The following is a 14035-nucleotide window of genomic DNA, read 5'->3' as shown; positions in this document are numbered from 1 at the left end:
CATAGCCCATGGGGAAACAGCTGGCTTGGCATGGAAATTTTGCTGGCAGCCTCTAATCTAAGACAGAATATTAAACTTTGGAGGAAATGAATTTTTTTTCATCTGCTTAATTATGAAATCAGTTCATGAGAAGGAGGTGCATGTTTAGGTTGCTCTGCTGTTTCAATTGCGCAGATAGCGCCCAAAAGATCTGTTAAAAAATTGTCGTCCTCTTGTATGACATCTAGCTCGCAGGCAGATATGCTGCAATTGCAATAGTATTTGGGGGTGCAGCTTCATACCGGCTTTCTGAAGGCTCCCCCATTTCCAGTTTCTGTTGAGGAAGAGCTAACTTCTCTCCAACAAGCATCTGAGCAGCTATTCTAACATCAAGAAGAACAAACAATTGCTATCGGCTTGTGTCTATTAGCACATCTACTTTAAAAGTGGGTCGGTAAACCTGGAAGGTTCTTTTCTAGAGACTGTGCAACTGTAGAAATGGGAAAGCAAATTCTAACGCGTCAGTGAGGCTGGCTGGGAAGGTGCATGTCATTGCACGGCCAGGCGGAGTAGACAGGCTGTGAAGCCAAGCTAGGATCAGAAGCTAGGAATGGATCTTCTGCACAAATGCCTCATCTGTACTATTTGTCTTGCCAAAAAAATAGTGTGAGGGTCCTTTCAATAGCTCCAAAGAGTCTCCAAGAAGGTTGTTTCTGCTTTTCGTGAAGGAATCTTACATAGGAAACTGAACTTTGGCCACTTTTAAATGCATGCCTTAAAGCGTTGTGCGAGTTGCCAGAACTGTGTTTGTTACTTTAGCACCTCCATTAGGGCAGGTTCTATAAGTGTCTGTTGTACGTTTAAAACAGTTGCTGCCCAAGGTGGATATGTTAGTGTTAGCCATTAATGCTACTCATGATTATTGCTCTTCTTTTATGTCTCTTTTACGTCTTCTTTACGTGACTTTTATTCCCAGATCTTAAGAACTCCCTGACGGAGAGCACTGCTGGGGTGCTTCATCTGTATTCTGCCGCTACTATCTAACGAGTTTTCACTTGTCCTTCAGGCTGCACGTGCCATAAAAGCAAAGCAGTCTTGCACGTCAGTACTGAGTGCAGCCCTATGGAGAGCAGTTACTTCCTTTTGAGCAATTATTTCTTATTTCCTTTTATTTCCTCCTCTCATATTGATCATTATCATAGTAATACAGGCTGGTCTGGGAATTTCCTTTCATCAGAGGAAAATTTCTAGGCATCCATTTTCCCTTTATGATTTCAATTTCCAGTAGGATTGGGAGGAGGCAGCGTAGACGTCCCTGAAATACAGCGGTATCAGTAGGACACTTTTGGTAGTTATATTAACAGTGAAATAATCACAGCAAATCTAATGGCAAATAATTTTAGACATGCAGACCAAGAACTTAGTAGGGCTTCGTGTGTGGTCTCCTAACACAGCAGTGGCATTGCAGCATGGGACTCTGCAAAGGTATGTTAAAAGGCCTGAAGATTTACATTAGCAAAGAAAATTCCCCCAGCTCCTGTGTCCTTGTCCCATGGAAGAGGCCACCTCTAAGTGTGAGAATGTCATTGCATTTTCAGTCATATTCATTGAAAATGTCACCTCTAGCTGCAAAATATTTTCTAGCCTGTTCTTACTTGCATCACTGTTCGTGGCTTGGTTTGCTCTAAAAATAGAGTTGTACTTTTAACGTGTTGGGGACTGGGGAAGCTTCACCTCTTGCACAGTCGCTCTCCTGTGTGAGCTCCGGAGAGCGTGCGCAGGCTCAAGTTGACTGGTTTGACGTGGGGTCTGGAATGAGGACAGCTACAGTTTCTCCACAGCTGAGCTGGTTGCGTGAGTCTGCTGGGTTTTTCTAAGTGAAAGTCACTTTGTCTTTGTGAAGACTTTCACTGGTCATCCTCCTGGCTCTTTTTGACAGATTTTTTTTCTTTCCTGTTTTGCTCTGTGAGTACAATGTTTGTGTTTTATCAGTCCCCTGTCTTGGTATTCAGTAAACGCTGTGTTATGATAAAGATTATGATAAATTATGGCAGTAAGTATAGTAATAAATGTAGGCATAGTGTATATAGGCTATTGTGGAAGAAATTAGTTTCTGTTCTGCAGTTTGGGAAAAAAAAGGAGTCACGCATCTGTTTTGTGTAGAAATTTCCTTATCATCCTGTGGTATCGCCTTGTTCTCAGATGAAAAAGCCATAGAGTTTTGTGCAGGAAAGCCTTTGTTACGGATGGCATTGTCCAAATGAATCAAGTGATAATGGAAATAATTTAAAGTTTAGAAGCAGAATAATAAAATCATGGAAGTTCTGCAAGTGTTTTGATGAGTTTCCTCAGTCTGTTGCACTGATGACTTACAACTGAGGAGGCAGAGCAAAGCAAGCAGCGAATTTGAATAGGTATGTATGTGAAGTGCCTTGGAATCCTAATCTTTGAGTGTACGTGCAAAAAAAATAGTTTTAAGAAACAGGTCTGTTTCTCTAGCCTAGCATGCTACATTTTAAGGTGCTTTAAAAACATTTCTCTCTACTGACCATGCTTGATTTTAAGGTACTTTTAAAACATTTCTTTCAAAGCAGTCTTTGCCTTTTGGTTGGTGTCTGTTGTAACGTGTGCTGGAGTACACGCAGACGTACAAAAAGTGTAGTATGGGAATCCTCTCCTCTTCAACAGACCCAGTAATTTCTACTATTTGCCGAGTTTAGAGCCTGCTGGCATGTACTCACGCTAAACATCGTTATGTTTTTGAGGCATCTGGTGAGTGTTCTGTGATTCTGTGAAGTTATATTCTGCTCCTGTTCCTGTGGGAATGTTACAGTGTTGGCCATAGGGCTTTATGAATTGTCACAAAATGAGCGGTTGATTCCTGACATCTGCTGTGCTGAAGTGACTGCCAAGTTGCATTGGTAGTTGGCAAGGAAATAAATATTGATAGACCCTAGCAACAGGTACTCCTGAGAACTCTTGTTCTGGGAATGCTTAGGCTGTGTCCAGTGTTATTAATGTTGTGATAGCATTTTCAGCTTATTTATAGGATTTGTTTGTGTCTTATCACCATCTCTCAGAACTGGAATGCGTGAATGGGCTTTGCTGCGCGAGGGCATAGACGTGTATCATACGCCCTTCTCTGGTGATTCTTTCGACATATAACAGATGCTTCACTGCCCAAATCTCAGGGGCAGCTGACGTACACCGATGTACGACATCTCAAGTATGCACTCATATCTAGACTCTCGTATGTTTGCTATCTATCCTGTGTTGGAATGACTACTCCAGAGCTATGTACATATAAGTGTATGGGATACAAGAATTTCTTTCTTTTTAGTAATGTATTAACAAAAGAGCCATATACAAGAGCCTCTGAAAATCCATCAGATAAAATTAGCTTGCTTTTATTGTGAAAGCACTAACTCTTGTGAGCACTGTAAGCGAACAATTTTATGTTCTCATTGCAGAAATTGAAGCCAGAGAAGCCTGCGCCTGGCTGAGAGCTGCTGGTTTCCCCCAGTACGCTCAGCTATTTGAAGGTATGATCCCAAAGACTTGTCAAGCAGCTGACGCTCAATTCAGGTAGAATTGTTACGTAAATAATCTTTCAGAACCTGACCCTTTTGATGGAAGCACTTCCAAATTCTGTAATATCTTCATGCAAACCTGTAGAAAAAGAGTAATATCTGGTGTGTGTTCTTGCAGAAGTGAGATCTTAATTAGGTTAGCATGGACTCAATAGAATTCTGTAAAGGACCAAATCTTTCCTCGTTATTACTGTAAACAGTAACTCAGTCAAATTTCTGCTTTTGTGCTTTTTAGTCGCTTATAATTTTCTCAGGCTCTTTTCCTTGGGGTGTTGGGGTTTTTTCCGACTCACTGATTGCAACCAAAACTCATCTAAGGCTCCCCAGCCTGTGGTCTTGAGCAAGATTGTTTTCTATTGAAGAAGAATGTTGGAAAAATCATCTTGCAATCACAAGTTTTTAAAACAGATACTCAGAAGCAGCCAGCCACAGTCAAACAATGCAATTTCAGCACGTTTTCATGTTGTTAAAGCTACAAAGAGTGCTTATTACTTGTGGGGCAGATAGGGCTTTGTTGAGAACGGGTATAATTTTCAGACATTTATGCTTATACCTTAAAACTGTTCTTCTTTAAAATATGTTTATTGTTACAAACATTGAATGTAAAGAAAGCTAATCTATTTTTAAGAGAGATTTTATCAAAGAACTACAGTTAAAAAACAAACAGTAACTTCTGCCTGCTCTCATTCCCACCTCCCCTATTCACTGCAAAATTAAAAATTGGAAGTCAAGCAGGAGAGCCAAATTTGAAAGCTGTATACTATGAAACATGATGTCTCGTGGAAACGCTTCCTGTCTGACTGCAGCGGATTTTATTATATAAGCTGTCAATCTTACAGTTTGTTGGAAATGTACATTGTCATGCTTCTGGATACCAAATCCTCTGTATTACCTTGCTGTTTATGCAGTGTCCTGACTTGACTAGGTAAATTATGTTTAAAAAGTAAGCCAAGAAAATACTGACGGATCTCACTGGTTCCCTCATCTGCAAGGCTAAATCTCAGCAGCTGGATCATTCAACTCTTCAGCTGGTGTGTTGAGTAGCTCCAAGCACAGCATGATTTGTCAGGCTCACTACACCTCAACGAGCATATGTCACCTTACCATCGGCAAAAGCTCATGTACAATACTCCTAGTTTTATACTGTACTTGAAGGCAGAAGGTGCAGAGAACCTAACCAAAGCAAAACTTCAATTTTGTATTTCTTGGCTATAGTACTTAGTCACCACAGGCGCCTGGAAATGCAGCCAGTGCTTGTCTACCTGTAGCTAATAGCAAGCAGATACCTACTGTTATTCTCCCACTTGCTGTAAGGAACTGATCCTCGCTTGAAGGACATTTGTGTAAATATATAGCTATAGAAATAGATTTAGATTTATTTCACCTATGATAAATATGTTGCAAAATTCAAAGTCTTTGCAATTATAACTCAGATTTCAGAGTCGACTTCTTTTTGTTTACAGATATGCAGTTTCCTATCGATGTAAAAACTGTGAGGAAAGATCATGAATTTTTAGATGGAGATGCGATTGAATCACTATTCAGGTAAACATTAATTATGAATCATCTTCAATACCTCCAGGCTCCGTAGTTATTTGTCATTCATCTTTCCATGCCTTACTTTTTGTCGGAGACTAACAAAGTTACCAATGCTACGACTGAAGGAAAACACTTAAGCACATACTTTAGTACCACTGAAGTTGGTTGTTTTAAGAATTTAAAGGTAAAGTAAGCATGTGTCTGCACGTCTTCTTCAGCCAAGGTCTCAGTTATGCTAAGCATCAAATCTATATTTTCTGTAATGTGAAATGTCTGCAGGCTGAGAAAGAACAATCGGTTCCCTGCAAGCATATGGTCGCATGGCAGTTTGCTCTTTAGAATCGCATATTACAGGGTGCAGGGACTTTCTCTGACTAGTGAGCTTCCCCAGAGCTCTTCCAGGAGATAAACAGCAAAAATGATCTGCACAAGAGACACATTTTCCGTTTTGTTTTCCTGAATATTTTTTTTGAGTGAGAAGCAAAGGTATTGATTTGAAATTATTGTTTTGCCACAGCTGTTCACAGCACACAAGTGAAATTGCATCGTCAGTGCAAAGTCAAACTCATTGCTCTTTGGACTTTCCCCATGTAAGAGTGCCAGGGTAGGGGAGAGGCATTCTACTTCACTACTTACCGCAGTTGTGGAAGCCTTCTCGTTATGCGATCGTTTAGCAGGCGAGGTGAACTCCAGACTGTCCATGCCACGCCGCTTGGCTGATCCAAGGGACGCAATAAGAATTTCTAACCCTTAAGGGACTGGAAAGTTCCTCTTCTGGCAAAGTGGTTTGGTCCTTTTCTGTATGTTTAGGTCACCTGAATTCAAATTCTGTTTGTAATGGGAGCACCAGCCGGAGCTGTTTGCATATACATCTCTGACGCGCAGCAGATATTAGAGAAATTTGGATATGTTTTGTTTCTTGATGTGACTTCTGTCCTGAGTGTTCCTTGAAGGCTGCCTCCCTGTTGACACCACATACTTGTTTGACAGATAAGTGACTGACTAGTTTGGGGCCTTATTGATTCCACATGTTTTAATTAAAATGACAGATAATAAATTCCTTCCAAGGATACAGGGTAATGTCTTCATTTAAAAAATTTTTTTCAGAAGCCCACTCCAAGTTCTTTCATTTTCAAAATCTTAAATCAATATACAGTTTTTCACAATCATTAAAGCTCCTCATATGATTTTTAATTAACTGATTAATTATGGTCCTTTTCTCTAATTTTAAGATGGCAGAACTGGAACTGTGAACATCATGGGGTTGTTAGTTGGCGCTGTTTTTGGCAAAATGTATGGAGAACCTCTAACAGAATGTCAGTGTTTGACACCAATAATGAAGACTCCATGGTAGAAGTTTGCAACTAGTTTGGTGCATGTTTGTTTTCAAGAAATAAAATAGTCTAAATTTAAAACTTCTGTCTTTTTTCTTATACCCTAGGCGGTTGAACACATTGAACAAGTGTGCATCAATGAAAGTGGAAATAAGCCGTCAGAGGAAACGGGTATGTTTATTAAAATGTATTATAAAATACAGTTAATTTTCTCATTTAAAATGTGTTTAGCTATTATATCAAAAACCTGGTTTTAAAAGGTCTATAAAGGATTAGCAATTTCTGAACTTTTCTTTCTATTCTTTTCCATCCTGAAAAGCTCTTCCATTTGCATTTTCTGCTGAAAAATGTAGTGATGGAGATTGAAATTATCTAATGTTCATTTTGTAACTTTGTAAGGGAGGTTAGGCGTGCATTTTGAAACAGTTTTTAAAAATAATTTGACACACGTGACTGTCCAATAATTGCACCAAGGCCCCACCTCAGCATGTCTTTTATTGCTTTCCTAAGTAGTTTCATATCTTATTTAAGGACTGAAAGTGAAGTTTCACTCTTATTGACTGAATGAAGGATAAAAAATTAAAATGGACAATCCAAATAGTGTCAGCCAATGTCAAATGTCCAGCCGATAGAAGCTAGACAGGTTTTAGCTTTGTCCTCTCCTGCAAAAAAGTACTGTAGATAAAAGAGGGTTACAGCCACAGCTTGGCTGGTTAACACCAGGATCATAAAGCATCTTAGGTACGGATTAACTGCAGGACTAGCAAGAAAATAATGTCGTCTTTTGGAAAAATGTCTAGTTTTTTGGAAAGTTCCGCTCTGCCGTCAGGAAAGAATGGGGCAAGGCTCCACAGAGGAGAGCCAGGTCATTCCCGTCTCTCTCACAGTTTGCTGGCCAGGCGCTCACTCGAAGGGGAGACAACACAGCAAATGGAGCACCTGGGGCAAATGGCGGTGAGGCTGAGGTCTCCAAGAGGGTGCTCCAGATATTGATGCTGCCACAGTCCCACAGCCAAATGCTTCTTTACCTGAAAATGGATGAGGTTTAGTCACAGAAGCGTGATTTGTTTGGCTTTAGGAAGGGCCATGTAAACCCAATACAATTATCTTTCACAACCTCTGGATTTGCCGCAAAACAGAATTTTTCATCCTCAGATCAAATCTGTCATCTTTTCCTGTGGTAAACTTAGCAGATTTGTCAGCATGCTTGGGAGTAATTTGTCAGCATGTTTTTCAACTAACAGAACAGAGCTCAGGGCAGACCTTCAGTAACTGAATGGTTACATTTCCATATGTTGGTCTTGGGGGTTTTGGAGGTAGGCAGAAAAACTAAGGCTCCTTTTTTGTTACGTTTTTTGATAATTTAAAGTTTGCCAAACTTTGCCCTTGAACTGTACTTTTTTTTTCTCCTTCTAAGAGTGATGACTCTGAAGATGATGAACCTTGCGCAATAAGTAACAAATGGGCTTATGAGAGGTGCAGTCAGAGATGGTCTCGTATCGAGAGCCTAGAAGGTTTCCCAGGAGAGGAAGGTGCTAGTGCCTCGGTCCCAGGCAGCCCAATACTGAAGAGCATCAGCAGCGAGGCTACTATCTTTCTGGATCATGGCGAGAAACATGATGCGTCCTCAGTTCACAGTACTAGCAGTGGTGACAGTGACATTGCTAGCTTCCCAAAACCTTTTGAAGATGTGGAAACCAGCACGAGTTCCTCAAGGTGTTCCTCAATTAAGGTGGCTTCACTGGACTCTACCTTTAGTTGCTCTCCTCCCCCAAGTGAATTTTCAAATATCACCAGTGAGGAGAAGCTTTTGGATAAATCACCATATAAAAAGAGGAAGAGCCTTCTAAAGAAAATGGAGAAGTTGCACTTAAGGAGCTGCAACTTAAGGAGTGGTCAGTCAAAGGCCAAACCCATAATAAGTGAACCTGTTCTTCTGGAAGGACTTAATGAAGAAAAGATGAAGATGCTGAACTGTGTAAATATTTCTGATCTCTCTGGCATCCAAACAAAGAACAATTCTTCCTTTTCTCCCCAGAGTTGCAATAGCAGCCATCAGTCTGAAAATAGCAGCACAGTGAGCACTCCAAGTCCTGTTATAAAACCACGAAGCCACTATGAAGGAAGAGGGGTGTATGCAGAGGACTTGGATTCTAGCCAGCTCTTGCTGTGGAATGATCTATCTCAGCAAATCCTAAAAAATGACATGAAGTTACGAATGAACCAGATGTTTCAAATACCACAAGGCCATAAACCTGGCACTTTCCCCAAAGCACTTACAAACAGTTCCTTGTCTCCCGTAGACAACTCTTCTGTCAACTGGAGAACTGGGAGTTTTCACGGGTGCAGAAGGAGCCAGAGCAGAAGCAGTTCCAAGGACTCCAAAGCCCCCAAGAGCCCCCTTTCATGCACAGATAACAGGCTAAGTGTATATGACAACATGCCCAATATTGAACTTGATAAGCTGGAGGCAGCAGAAGTTGGTGATGATGATGTTTTTACAGAATTGAACAACGTTATAGAAGATGTCAATGGTCTCAAAAAGTTGGTTGATCAGTGGACAGAGAAGTTCTCAGATGACGGTGGTTTGGACTTTGCCAGTGACTTGACCTCTTTATATCCATCTGCACCTAAAGAAATCTGTCTTGAAACAGAGGGCTCAACAGCAGACCTCCCGACCACCGAGGGAGGGAGCAGCTGTGAACTGGGCAATGAGATCAGTTCTGCAGACCTGGCTTCCATGACAGACTCTAAAAAGACCAACAGGTCAGCCATCCTTGGGTTTCCCCAGCAGACTGCCCCTCGGGAACCTTTCCCCATTGATTCTCCCCACTCAAAACGTAATTGCTTTTCCAGGACAAAGTATTCTCAAGCAAGTCTGCTCTGGGTAGCAGCGCGGCACCGCTGGTGCCAGCTACTGCTGCTCTGTAGGCACTCTGCTATCTACAGCTGCTCTGACCTCTGTGAAAGTAGGGCGCTCACAACCTGCATGAGCACTTAGACATTGGGCATCAGACCTTATGGCTAGCTTGCTGTATTTCTCATTGAAACACTCTGTGTTGCCAGTGGACCTCCTGGATGAGAAGTACTTGTTTAAATGCAGCTAACCCTGTGGTGTTTGGGGGCTGCAGGTCATTCAGTCTTCACAGATGCAGGCAGAAAACTAACAGGGACAATGGAAATAGTCCTAATATTGTTTAATATTTATCCCATAGGCACGGGAAGCGACACTGGCCTTCTTGGGAAGCCTTCCCATCCAGGCTGACGGTCAGTCAGCTGCCCAGCTAGCCCGGACACAAAAGCTGGCCTTGTTGAAACTCACTGCTTTAATGGACAGATACTCCCCTTCCAGTAAGCAGGGCTGGAACTGGTAAGTTGTCTAATATTAAAGCAACCTGTGCTAGAAAGAGGATTTGCTGGAAGCAGCTGAATTTCCTTGTCTGCCTAGATCACACACGTTCAGATGAGGAATTTCATCCTGTTAAATTGCTGGCAGTTTCCTGGTTATTTCAACGGCTCCAGGATTTCCCCTGCTATGGACTGCACTTCTGCTCCTCCACAGGGGTCATGTTGCTACTGATTTTAAAGCTCGTTATAGTTTCCTCTTAAAATTTGCCCATTTGCAGGGCTTTGTCAGAGGTCCTTCTGTAGGACCTGAGGTGAGAGCTGGCTGGGCTGAGAGTCTATCTCTTCAGTATCAAGTCCCAGTCTGAACTAAAACAACGACAAAGTCAGTCACTCATAGGACTTAGAAATATCAGTTAGCATCTTGTGATGGGGGTCTGGTACTTGAATATAGAAAAAAGTGAAAAAAGCCTGCAGCGTCCTAAAGGGGTGGAACGTATTTCACATGAGGATGCTTTATTAAAGCTAATCTCAGTTTTGAAATGAGGAAGTCATTCCTGTAATTGCCCTTAATGATTTTCTCTCTTTCTTATGACGCTATGTGTATGGGTATGTGGCATAATTTGGGGATGTGGCAAGGTAACTAAATCCTTTCCCATGCTAAAGTAGCTAACTAAAGTAGCAGGTGGAAGAGCTGGAGAGCTAGTAATTGGATGCACTGGTTTTTGTTTTCAGGACTATACCAAAGTTCAATAAAAAAATAAAAGCCTCTGACTACAAGGACAAAAATGTGTTTGGGGTTCCTTTGCTTCTGAATGTTCAGCGAACAAGCCACCCACTGCCCAACGGCATACTGCAAGCACTGGACTATCTAAGAAGCCACTTTCTTGACCAGGTATGAACTTGAGGCAGCCCAGAGCAGCTCTGCTCCATAAACGGATCCGCTCCAGGGAACCAGTCTCTGCTTCCAGCTTTTGCGAGGGCCTCCCTTGCCTCCTAAGGCTCTGAATAGGCAGAAGGGAGTAGGTCTGAGCAGGTGGCCTGTGAGGAAACACAAGTGCTGTTTCCTTCTGGGGATGCCTTTAGTCCTGTATTGTATTTTTGTGCCTTGCCTCACTGAAATCATCTGCAGTCAGTTCTTGTGGTGCAGGCAGTCAAGCTGTCTTCTCCTGGTGCGGTGGCGTGTCTCTGCTCCCTGGGGAAGTAAATCTACCACACAATGTCATTATTTCCTCTGTTCTGTGGTTGCTGGTAGTGCCAGAGTAATGTGATAATTAATCTTGTTTCAGTTGAAATGTACCACTAAGTAGAGGTAAGACATATTAGAGGAGTGCTGTCCTGGTTTCAGCTGGATAGTGTTAACTTTCTTCCTAGTAGCTGGTATAGTGCTGTGTTTTGGATTTAGGATGAGAATAATGTTGATAACACACTGATGGTTTAGTTGTTGCTAAGTAGTGCTTATGTTAGTCAAGGACTTTTCAGCTTCCCCTGCTCTGCCAGGTGCACAAGAAGCTGGGAGGGAGCATAGCCAGGCCAGCTGGCCCAACTGGCCAATGGGGTATTCCATACCATATGACGTCATGCTCAGCATGTGAGCTGGGGGGAGTTGGCCGGTGAGCGGTGACTGCTGCTCGGGGACTGGCTGGGCATCGGTCGGCGGGTGGTGAGCAATTGCATTATGCATCACTTATTTTGTATATTCGATCATCATTATTATTACTATTATTATTTTCCCTTCCTTTTCTGTTCTATTAAACTGTCTTTATCTCAATCCACAAATTTTACTTTTTTTTTCTGATTCTCTCCCCAGCCCACTGTGGGGAGAGCAGTGAGCGAGTGGCTGTGTGGTGTTTGGCTGCCTGCTGGGTTAAACCATGACAGTGCCTATAACATCTTTTTCTGGATCTCAAATCCGTATTTATCCACTAAGCGGAGATGTGTGCATGGCAGTGAAAATGTGTGTTGCATGTGCTATTTCCACAGCATAGGTGCAGAAATAGGAGACCCCATGACATGAGAGATACTAGTTAAAGAAAGGGCTTTCTTTTTTCTGTGCTTTGCAATTGTATAGATGTGTAATAGTACAAAAATGTGTGCATCCTGTGAAGTTACAATGCAGTTTGGTGGCACATACTGGAGTGTGAGCTGTCTGTTTCTTACAAAGGCAGTGTGTTTTGAGGTCATGGTAGCTATTCAGTTAATATAAATAAACCAATGAATGTAAATACCGTCTCAGTGGCACACAGCAAAACTTTCAGCAGAAGCTTTGTTGAGGTCAAGTTCATGGGAAACTTCTAAATCTAGGTTTTGTCTGAAACTGGATTGACATTCATATTAAAAATAAAATCATAATTTCCCTAGAATGGCAATTGCCCTTTGCCAACCTGTAGATGTATTAGATGTATCAGACATACCAGATGTTCACCCTGAACCTTGTGGCTCTCACAGTCTGAGTTTGTTTGCTCCGCCACAGGCATCAACGTACATTTGCTTTTGGATGAACACACACTGGTGCACTAGAAACTTGCAGTCCTAACGTGTGAACATAGCCTGCTCAAGCAAACTGACAGATGTCGATAGTAATGATTTTAAAAGTAAAAAAGAGTAATTTTGCATTAAATAAAAAGCAAGCAAACAAACATGAAAATTGGTATGTTTTTCACAGCTAGTTCTGTGGGCATCAGTCATGGTTTGCCTGGGAGGAATATCCGTGCTGCTCTAATGACAGAAAAATATTTTGGTGTTAGATCCCACTACCATAGGGTCTTCGCTACCCAAAGGAAAGTGAAGGATCAATTATTTGTCAAGAGTTTTGATTCCTGATGAGGGATCAATTATTTGTCAAGAGTTTTGATTCCTGATGAGTCCTCTCTTTGTCTTTGATATTTTCTTTTACCTGTAGGTTGGCCTGTTCCGAAAATCCGGTGTTAAATCCAGGATTCTGTCTTTAAGAGAAATGAATGAAACCAACCCGAACAACGTATGTTACGAAGGGCAGTCAGCATTTGATGTGGCCGATATGGTGAAGCAGTATTTCCGAGACCTTCCCGAGCCTATCTTTACTAGCAGGCTCTGTGAATCCTTCCTCCACATCTACCAATGTAGGTCACAAAAGCTATAGTCTTCCAGTTCCTTGAGTATCTTAATATTCAGCTGTACAAGGCAGCAGCCAGACTAGGACTAGTGCCCTGTCCCCTTGTAGCCAGAGGAGACAAGTCAGGCAGGACGTTTCTGAAAAGATGAGTTCACTGTGGCTCCGGACTTAAGAGCTTCACATCTGCGTCCTGTGGGCCAGCTATTTTCTAACATTGTGTCTTTTCTGGTCTTTGAAGGATGAGTGTGATAACAAGTGTTGTAGCAGCCCTCCTAAACTGTGTTTTTAAATGGTCATTTCCTTATGCAAAATTAAGAAAGAATCCAGTCCCCTTGTTCACGGTATGAAATAGCGCCTTGTGCAAGAAGTCATGTTATATTGATGAAATGTCTTTATTGAGGTGCCCAAGCACAGTTGCTGTGAAACATCTTTGCCTGGAAACGCCAGCAATTTTCTGTCTGTGCTCTCACTGTTACTGTCCTTGAGACTCAACCTGGAAGAGAAGGAACTGTGAAGCTGAAGTCGAGCATTGAATATAGTTTTAAACAGGTTCCATCTCCAGTACTTTGCCTGTGAGGAATTCACTTTCAAAAAGCAGCTGGGTTGGGGAAGGAACTTGCTGTAGGGACTTACGATGATGTTGCTACAGGCAAATTTCCTCTTCTTTTGAGAAAAGGTTTTGAAAGTCCAAGTACGGGATTTCTGAGTGGGCTGATTTTCAGCTTGTTTCATGTAACTTTTATTGACATGAGTACATGAGCTGCTGCTGTCCTGTGTATGGTGGAGGTTGGTGAAAATTTGGTTGTTTTTTTTTTTTTTAAACCTGTCAGGCTTTTAGAATTTTGTCTGAAAATGGTTTGTTTGTTTGAAGCAAGTTTTCTTTTTGCATCCACAAATCCTTTTTGTAAGGAGGTCCATAATTCCTATGTCCAATGGATGTGGAACCATTTTCTTCCATGTATTATAACCTGGCCACTGTCCACCTCCCATCTCTTGTTTTGGGCTAGAAACAGCAAGTGACTGAATTCTACTCACTCTAATCACCCATTTTGTGCCAGATGTGACTTCAGCAAGTGCCCTGATTACATTACTATCTTTGGAGATAAGAAATACGCTGCTTTCACCAAGAAGCGTGTTTTGTGTATTCTGCGTTG

At 41.8% G+C, this 14035-nt stretch overlaps 1 protein-coding gene across 1 annotated transcript in view; it reads left to right on the top strand.

Annotated features, from left to right (window-relative positions):
* Positions 1 to 3319: 3319 nt before the first annotated feature.
* The window catches only part of LOC104076941 (rho GTPase-activating protein 7-like), a gene marked incomplete at its 5' end in the record, with an annotated part of 16281 nt that continues 5565 nt past the window's right edge, over positions 3320 to 14035 (top strand). Inside the window, 9 exon segments of the mRNA XM_009577977.1 lie at positions 3320 to 3378; positions 3450 to 3521; positions 5033 to 5114; positions 6550 to 6613; positions 7860 to 7974; positions 8857 to 9208; positions 9690 to 9812; positions 10523 to 10682; positions 12690 to 12888. Coding sequence (XP_009576272.1) covers positions 3320 to 3378; positions 3450 to 3521; positions 5033 to 5114; positions 6550 to 6613; positions 7860 to 7974; positions 8857 to 9208; positions 9690 to 9812; positions 10523 to 10682; positions 12690 to 12888 — 1226 coding nt within the window.

Source organism: Fulmarus glacialis, unplaced genomic scaffold, assembly GCF_000690835.1.
Source record: "Fulmarus glacialis isolate BGI_N327 unplaced genomic scaffold, ASM69083v1 scaffold26185, whole genome shotgun sequence".
Taxonomy (NCBI): domain Eukaryota; kingdom Metazoa; phylum Chordata; class Aves; order Procellariiformes; family Procellariidae; genus Fulmarus; species Fulmarus glacialis.
This window is presented reverse-complemented; position numbering and strand designations above follow the sequence as displayed.